The following is a 9,426-nucleotide window of genomic DNA, read 5'->3' as shown; positions in this document are numbered from 1 at the left end:
TAGGATGATATGGGGATGGGGAGCGAGGACGTGAATTGTGACAATAGGAGGATGAAGGGAGATATCGAATTGGTGAGTTAGAACGGGAGTACGGGGAAGGGGAACGATATGATGTATCCTCCCGACGAGATGTAGACGAGTGGTGAGGATGTGAGTGTGCCAATGAGCGGGAATATGGGGAAGGGGAACGATATGATGTATCCTGCCTGCGAGATGTAGATGAATGGGAGGGGTGTGCACGTGACAATGAGCGAGAGTATGGGGAGGGGGAACGATGTCTAGCGGCTGTATTGGGAGGGTGGTTGTGGTGCGAACGACTGTTGACAGTTTTTGCCAAATCACCTACTTGAACCTGAAGTTGAGCAAGCGACTCAACTACTGTGTTCAAAACATCTGCAGAGGGGGCAGCAACAGCAGCAACAACTTGGGATTGGGGGCGGTTATGGGGAAAGGGGAGACGAAGTGCCTCATCCGCTCTGTGGATCTGATGAGCGATGCGGAGTGCATCGTCGAGAGTTGCAGCGCCATGCTCATGGCATTTTCGCTGCAACTCCGCATCCAATCCTGCCAAAAATCGACGGAAAACTTCGTCGTCCCTCGCCTTTTCGTCAAAATTAGGGAAAGCAAGGGATGTTAATCTGGTGAGGTCTGCAACATAAACCTCAAGGGGTTCATTTTGGGCGCGGGGTCGGGCGTTCAACATTCGCTGGAATGTTGAAATTTCTGTCGTTTTAGAGAACACTTTGGACAAATGTGTCTTGCATTTTGGAAAATTACACTTGTCAGTAGCTGGCAAGGAATCCCAGACAGTGAAGGCAGAGCCTTCCAAGCGGGAGGGGAGGATTTTGGCCAGATCAATCTGACTACTGCCTGGCCATGCTTCTGCTGCTACTTCTAATCTCCTACACCACAGGGAGAAATCTTCTCTCCCATCGCCGCTGAAAGGAGGAGGGAGATCAATGCGGATAAGGGGTTGGGAGGTGGAAGGAGATGTAGATGTGGTAGGAGTGGGTTGTTCAGTAGCCATTGTTAGAAGTTAAAAGGTTTAACCAAGTCAAGAATGAGAAGAACCAACTTAAAACTAACTTACTAGTATTGATTACACAGGAGAGAGAGAGTGAGAGAGAGAGAGAGAAGAGAGAAGAAAAGGGGATGAAGACAACAAAAATATGAAGATGTGAATAAATCACCCTATGCAAACATAAAAAGGAAAAAAAAATCAGCAAACAAACTTATGCTCAATCAAGCATAAACTGACATACAAAACTAGCAATATATCATGAACCGTAATCAATGAAAAAAAAAACAAGTAATGTCATCAACAAACAAACGCACGTCACACAATTACAATTGCATACGTATATAAACATGCGCATAAAATGAAAGCAAAAAAAAAATGTTAAAACAACGGAGTATAATCAAGCTACGTACCAACACTCAGAACATCAAAAACATATCTCATAAAAAGAGGACAGGATTAAGACAAAAGAAAAAAACTATTTGCAAGAGAGTCTGTCTGAATTAAGTACATGTAATTAATGTTCAGTGAAAAAGAAAAAATTATATGAATAACAAGAACTCATCCAGATCCCTCGTAGATGACCGATAGCTCTGTACAGTCCATGTATGACGTCACTGGTTGATGACGACTGAACAGGAGACACAGCCAGGTACAGCACAGGTAGACTCCCGGTAACATTAAACAGCATTCACAGCACAAGTCAGCAATGAAAAAAGATCCAGGATCAAGAAGAACAGCTCATCCAAGGTAATAAAGGTTGGTTCTCCAGCAGTGGCGAACAGCTTACAGTAAAATACAGAACACTCCAGCATATAGATGATGATGCCACAATGACGACAGGATACAATCCGCTAAGGAGCACAATATCACGTCGCGTGAAGTATAAAACGGATATCAATCCACTGCTCCAAAATCCAGGAAAGTGATGAGGAATAGGTAATTCTGCAGAAGTCTGTTCACCGTGTGAAAATGCAATCTCACAGTGCAAAAATATATTGTGTCAGCAGGAGCCCTATACTGCACAAAGGCTCAAATTCAGTTCCGTAGAAGGCAGGTTAGGTCACTGTCTCGAGATGATCCACTCGAAGGAAATAAATGATATAAAACAGTCCAGAAACAGCAAAATCCAGACGGTATAATGTGAAGATGGGCTCGTCATATCCACACACCGCTGCCACCAGAATGTAACACGTTTGTTTTGTAGTGTTGATGTTATTCTTCGATGGCGTACGATAGGCGGTGTTACATTGGTAAAGTTTCTCGACACTCGACGACAGCACACAGAAGAGACCAGTTCATATTATATATACAATCCTGGGCTCTTTATTTAATCACAGTAGCGCTTAACAGAGATATGATATATTAACAGGTACTCCCCATCAAGCGGCCATATATTGCCCCTAAAGAGGGATGGCAAGGGAGACCAACGCTTTGTGTGTCTCTACCCGAAGAGGGTGAAAGAGAGAACTCTTTTCCAAAAGCACATGGTCACTTTTATAGTACATCTATACTCGAAGGAGGGGCTTAATCTACAATATTCAAATATTCAAAATAAAGGGATTCAAATTATAATAAAACAAAAGTGTAAGTTAATGATGACCACTGTCAATCCATGGGTCACTGACACCAGTGACTCACATATTACATGATGGGGATGATGGGGGAGAAACTTAGCACTGGTAGACAATGGGGAGACAGGTTATCCAGAAATGTTTATGGGAGAGGTTAGGCTCCTAGGGAGGTAGGGTGTGTGGACTGACCACAGGATGTGATGACCAGTCGGGTTGGACAAAATTCTGGGAATAACAATGAAGGAGTTTTCCCTCATGTCTGTAGTGGTTGAAGCTCGGGTTTGTAGCAACAACACTCCTACATTTGATATATTACAATATTCAAGTTTTACCTGGCAAAATATGCAGATTATGTCAAAGGTCATGTTTTGTTTCCGGTCATGCACACATTTTTCGCAAGCTAGCGCGTGCTCCCAAATTAATCCACACGTAATGCGTGTATAGTAAACATATACCCGACTAGTATGTCGTTCGTGTGACGTACACCGGCATTGTATTGGATCGTGTTGTATTTTACACATGCCGTATACAAATAAGTGCTGCGCAAAACTGAGATTAGTACTTGACAGGCATGAGACAGAGAAAAGTTGAAAAAAGAGGAGAGAGTTTGCGAGGGAGCGTAGCGACCGAGCGGGGGGAGGGTGTGGGAGGGGGGTGTCCCCCCTCCGACGGTGAGGACTTTTTGAAATTCAAGGTATGAAAAAACTCATTTTAATGCATTTTACAACTGAAATTTACTATTGTTATGAGGTACATTTTACAGAGAAACATTGTGATAATTGAACTCACGAATGACACTTGCAAAATCTAAAGGAAGGAAAAGTATGCTTAACTGTTATACCTAGTGAAGTGACCTGCTATGAGCACAATCAAATAGAACACGATCGACACACTCGGAGTTAAGAGAGAGATTGACTTTATTGGAAGAGCTGCATTCAGCCAACGCTCGAGACAGACTGACCAAAACACTGGACTGCCTGGTCATAAATACATCGGTACATTGCTACTACCAGTATGGTGGTCCACCATGATGTGAGGACACCTGTCTCTTTAATCCCTCCGATATACGAGTGATGTGATATTAAGCCCTCTGGCCGACAGAGCTCAGACACCCTGTCTGGTCCGAGTCTAGCCTGATTACATAATATACTACATTCCTCCCCCCTTAGATTACAACCTCCATTAAAGTGATAACTTGCAACTGCATCAAAATAGAACGAGTTTCTAGGAGCTAGCAAAACTTGAAAAACGTCAGTCTTCAACAGTTATATCATTAACACTGCATTCACATAGCCAAATAACCTGAATAAAGTACTAAATGAAAAACACACACAAAAAAAACTCACAAAATATTATCATTATATAGGTATTACTTATCATTCGACCAGGTAAAGAATATGGGGTACATATCCTAGACATTACAAACATGAAACAAAACAAAAATAAACAAAAGAAACATTCAGAACATATTAACAGATAGTACATGAACAAAGTTTCCTAGGACAACATTCTACATGAGCAGCCATGCACGGACTATTCGCTTATAGGGTGTAAGCGGCCTTATTGTCGTTGTTGTGAATAAGAGCATGACAACACAGGAAATAAACAAGCATTTGACTACGCTTGTTACTAACATTTACATAATGTACAATGGAGTTAGCGTCCTTTGAGACACATGTTCACTTAAGCTATACTCTATCGTCAAATGATGGTGACCATTGCGACCCTCACAAACACAGAAAGTTTGGTCAGCATACCCCTGGAATTAAAATACATGTTATATGCAAAATATGGTCACCCTTTTAAACTGACCTGGAATTAACAATGCCAAAATTAATATACGGAAGAAAGTCAAAACAAAACAAAATTGTCAGACATTTGCCCAAACAAACCAAATCAGGATAGCATCACCTAACAATTGTGTGAATGAACGAAACATACCAAATAATAATGATAATAATCATAGCATCTGAAGAGATGATGAGGGAGAGAATATAACTTCCAAACCATCACACTCACGACATGTATACACACAACGAAACTAAAACCCCAAACTGTGTACAAAAATGTAGTTGCCAATTAAGTACACCTTGACAATAAACTCGCCCAGAATTCCAGAACGAAGGGGTGGGGTTGAAGGCATCGTTCTAATGTTTCAATGTTCCTGACTATGGACGAATAAGTTAAAACAAACATGAACTTGACATGAAATGCCGATTTTCAAGTAAATTTTTCAACATACTCGCTGCATTTGGGATGATACTACCCCGAACTTTTACAGTATAAATGAAGGCATGCCTAGATATTACTCTTCGTTTCTGTGTAGGGATACAGACAACAAAAAACACATAAGGAAAGAAAAAACAACAACAACTCAACTGATATAACACATTGTCATCTACCAAGTTTGTCGGCATTATGGAAATCCATATCGGTCAGGTGGATTCCGCTGCCTGATCGGGTAGGTTTTACGGTTCGGCGCTAACTGGTCTTGCCGTTGGAGCTCGCTGTCGTTCTGCGACATGACCGGGGGTGGTAGCTCCGCTGGTGGGTCGGTCGTCGCGGTCGCGTCTACACTTCCTTGGATATCTAGTCCTTCATCGCTGGTGATGTCGCGTGCGGTATTCGTCAGTCGAGATGTACCGCCACTCGAGGGCGATATCGTCGAATTGTAACGCTTGCGAATGTGGTCCGCGTGACGTTTAATTGCCCGACCGCTGTTGTCGGCGATAGCGACTTCGAATGAAACCGGCCCATTCTGCGAAACGATTTCTCCACTCCACCACTTGGGAGATTTCGAGGTGAAGTTTTTGGCATACACTTTGTCTCCCACAGCAAAGGTACGCGACTTCGAGCTGCTGTCATGCTTTAGCTTTTGCTTTTCCTGACGATCATGCACGCGTGACGCGATATCGGGTCTCAAACGATCGAGTGCGGTCGTCAGACGACGACCCATTAGCATTTCAGCGGGCGAGATTCCTGTCGTCGAGTGTGGAGTTGTGCGATATTGCAGAAGAAATCTCGCGATATTTGTTTCTAGTGAACTATCTCCCGTGCGCTTCATCGCGTCTTTGAATGTGCGAACGGCACGTTCTGCTAGGCCGTTAGACGCTGGGTGATATGGGGCCGACTTCGCGTGTGCGATTCCATTTTTCTTCAAGAAGACGCTGAACTCCGCGCTAGCGAAGGCGGGACCATTGTCGGAGACTACTTTATCTGGCAATCCGTGCGTTGCGAAAAGTAGCCGTAACTTCGCGATTGTCGACGCTGTCGTCGTCGAACCAACTGGGATCACTTCAAGCCATTTGGAGTACGCATCGACCACGATGAGGAAATATTTCCCCATGAACGGCCCAGCGTGGTCAATGTGCAGGCGTGACCATGGACGATTTGGCCACTGCCATGGATGAAGCGGTGTGGGTGCCGGCATTGGCTGATTTTCCTGGCAATTGCTACACGATTTCGATGTACTTTCGATGTCGTGATCCATTTTTGGCCACCACACAAACGCTCTCGCGAAACTTTTCATCCGAGACACGCCTGGATGTCCCGCGTGGAGCGTCTCCAACACTTGCTTCCTTCCCTGCCTAGGAACGATCACACGATTTCCCCAGAGCACACACTCATCTAGCATTGATAGCTCATCGCGGCGCACATGATACGGCTTCATGTCGACATCGACTTCCTCTCGCTGCTCAGGCCAACCGCGCTCTACGTAGGTTAACACGCGAGACAAGACCGGGTCACGGCGCGTCCACTTCCGAATGTCGGCTGTAGTGATGGGCGATGATTCAAGCGTGTCGAGGAGGAGCACTGTTTCCGCCGGCAACGGCACCGTGGGCGGCACATCGGCGAGTGGTAGACGACTGAGAGCATCGGCATTAGCGTGTAATCCTGTCGGTTTGAAACGGAGTGTATACTCATAGCTCGCGAGAGTGAGGGCCCAACGCTGAATGCGAGCTGATGCTTGAGCAGGGATAGGGCGGTCCTCGTTGAACAGGCCGAGGAGGGGCTTGTGATCGGTGACGAGCGTGAAGTGGCGCCCATGCAGGTAAGAATGGAAGCGTGTTACCCCAAACACACAAGCTAAACCTTCCTTCTCGATTTGCGAATATTTCTTCTCGGCTTCCGCAAGTGTTCGCGAGGCGAACGCAATCGGCTTTTCTGACCCGTCTTCCATGCGATGCGCGATCACCGCGCCGATGCCGTATTGCGAGGCATCACAGGACACGACCAGCTCTCGGCTGGGATCATAATGTACCAAAACTTGTGATGATAACAGCAGCTTCTTGGACGAGTCGAATGCCGTTTGCTGAGCTGAGCTCCATTTCCACGGTGTCCCTTTCTTGAGGAGGGCGTACACAGGTGCTAGCGTGGTCGACAAATTCGGGAGAAATTTGCCGTAGTATGTGAGCAGCCCCAGATAGGCTCGCAGTTCAGTGACGTTGCGGGGTGCAGGGGCATTCGTGATCGCTGTAACTTTACCCGAAGTCGGATGCAGGCCTTGCTCGTCGATGGTGTGACCCAAATACTCAACCGACGGCTGCATGAACTTGCACTTGCTTCGCTTCAAGCGCAGCCCAGACTTCTCCAGCCGCCCGAGCACCATGTCGATTGTCGAAAGATGGTCGTGGTCATTGACCCCGGTGATGAGGATGTCATCGAGGTATACCGTGACGTGGGGAATATCGCGTAGCAAATTCTCCATTACCCGTTGAAATATGGCTGGGGCGGACGACACCCCAAACGGGAGCCTGTTGTAGCGATATAGCCCCTTATGTGTGTTGATCACTACGTACTGGCGTGAGTCATCGTCGAGCTCGATCTGCTGATACGCTTGGGACAAATCCAGCTTCGAGAACTTTTGTCCCCCCGCAAGTGATGCGAACAGGTCCTCAATTCTCGGGAGTGGGTACTTGTCTAATTTCGCTACGCGATTGACTGTCATTTTAAAGTCACCACAGATACGAACTGACTGCTTATCAGCTTTCATCACGGGCACTATGGGTGCCGCCCATTCCGAAAACTGGACTGGTTCGATTACCCCATCGTGCTGCAATTTCTCCAACTCCTTCTCCACCAGGTCCCGCATCGCATACGGCACCACCCGTGCTTTGCAAAAGCGGGGCGCTGCATCCTTGTTCACGTGAAGCGTGGCTTGCAGACTTGTGAACTTGCCCAATTCCTCACGAAATACCGCGTCGTGACGTTGCAGGATGTCGTTGACGTCGGTTGTGGCTGCGGCGTTCATGTTATGCACACTTGCCCAATCCAGCCTCAGCTCATGCAGCCAACTTCTACCAAGGAGGCTGGGACCATCTTCTTTGACCACGATGAGCGGGAGCGTTTTCACCTGGCCATTGTGAGCGACGTGCACCTCGACCATGCCCACGACTTCCAATTCGTGGTTGGTATAAGTCCGCAGCTTCATAGTTGTTGGGCTTAGTCGTCGTTTAGGCCAATATGTCCGGAATGTCGTCTCCGACATGAGCGAAATAGATGCACCGGTGTCGATTTCCATTCCGACCTCTTGGCTGTCGATATTGACTTTTACTTTCAGTGGGGGCACATTTGACTTGCCGTCCACTCGTTACAGCCTGAGATTGCCGTACTCTGCTGGTGGTGGAGCTGAACTCTCGTCCGCCGATTCCGTGCCGGCGTCATCGTCGTCCGCTTTTAACGCTTTCACCTGGCCACTGCTCTTGGGCGGTATTCCGCGTCTTTTGCTTAGACACACGCTGCTAATGTGTCCCCTTTTTTGGCAATGATGGCAATTGCTGTCCTTGAACCTGCACTTGTCAGATGTGTGTCCGCCCTTTCCACACCGGAAGCACGTTCTGGCCCTGGCTTGTTTCGGCTGAGGCGAGGAAGCCATTTGGTGTACTTCCTCCCTTGGAGCTTGCGCCGTCTGGAGGTCCCGAACATTATTGGCAGCCATTTCGATGCTGGTGGCGATTTCCACCGCCTTCCCGAGATTTAAGCTCTTCTCCGCAAGAAGCCGACGTTGGATGCGGTCATCCCGCACGCCGCAAACCAGGCGATCACGTAGCATTACATCAAGCGACGTCCCGAAATTACAAAACTCTGCTAGAGAACGAAGTGATGCCATGTAGCCCGCTATCGTTTCATTATCCATGCGAAACCGGCTGTTGAATTTACATCTTTGCACTATTTCGCTTGGAATCGGGCAATGATGTGCGTTCATCGCTGCCACGAGATCGTCATACTTCATGGCAGAGGGCTTGGTTGGGGCCACCAGGTTCCGTAGCAATTTGTATGACGAAGGCCCAATGACTGTGAGCAGTGTCGCCTGCTTTTTTCCCTCAGATGTAATGTCATTGGCTTTAAAATAGAGGTCCAGCCGTTCGACGTACTGCGACCATTCCTCTCTCCTCTCCAGAAACTCCTCAATTTTCCCGATGAGAGCCATCCTATACAGTACATGTATAGGTGCATTCGAAAAATATCCTCGTCGCCAGTGAAGTGACCTGCTATGAGCACAATCAAATAGAACACGATCGACACACTCGGAGTTAAGAGAGAGATTGACTTTATTGGAAGAGCTGCATTCAGCCAACGCTCGAGACAGACTGACCAAAACACTGGACTGCCTGGTCATAAATACATCGGTACATTGCTACTACCAGTATGGTGGTCCACCATGATGTGAGGACACCTGTCTCTTTAATCCCTCCGATATACGAGTGATGTGATATTAAGCCCTCTGGCCGACAGAGCTCAGACACCCTGTCTGGTCCGAGTCTAGCCTGATTACATAATATACTACACCTAGGACCTACTCAAATATGAGGCTATAATAAATCACAGTAATGT

The 9,426-nt window shown here is 46.8% G+C and overlaps 1 protein-coding gene across 1 annotated transcript; it reads right to left on the bottom strand.

Annotated features, from left to right (window-relative positions):
- Positions 1 to 8,182: 8,182 nt before the first annotated feature.
- On the bottom strand, positions 8,183 to 9,022 carry LOC139720995 (uncharacterized). Its single transcript, XM_071632325.1, has one exon. It carries the CDS (start codon positions 9,020 to 9,022, stop codon positions 8,183 to 8,185), a length of 840 nt encoding a protein of 279 aa, XP_071488426.1.
- Positions 9,023 to 9,426: the final 404 nt, after the last annotated feature.

Source organism: Diadema antillarum, unplaced genomic scaffold (assembly GCF_040938485.1).
Source record: "Diadema antillarum isolate AM-2024a unplaced genomic scaffold, OU_Dant_1.0 scf00000136, whole genome shotgun sequence".
Classification (NCBI taxonomy): Eukaryota; Metazoa; Echinodermata; class Echinoidea; order Diadematoida; family Diadematidae; genus Diadema; species Diadema antillarum.
The sequence above is the reverse complement of the archived record's forward strand: the minus strand, read 5'-3'. Positions and strand labels throughout refer to the sequence as shown.

Bases quoted from the DNA above. Each gene is read 5' to 3' on its own strand.
- LOC139720995 (XM_071632325.1), bottom strand. From the start codon at position 9,022: ATGGCTCTCATCGGGAAAATTGAGGAGTTTCTGGAGAGGAGAGAGGAA.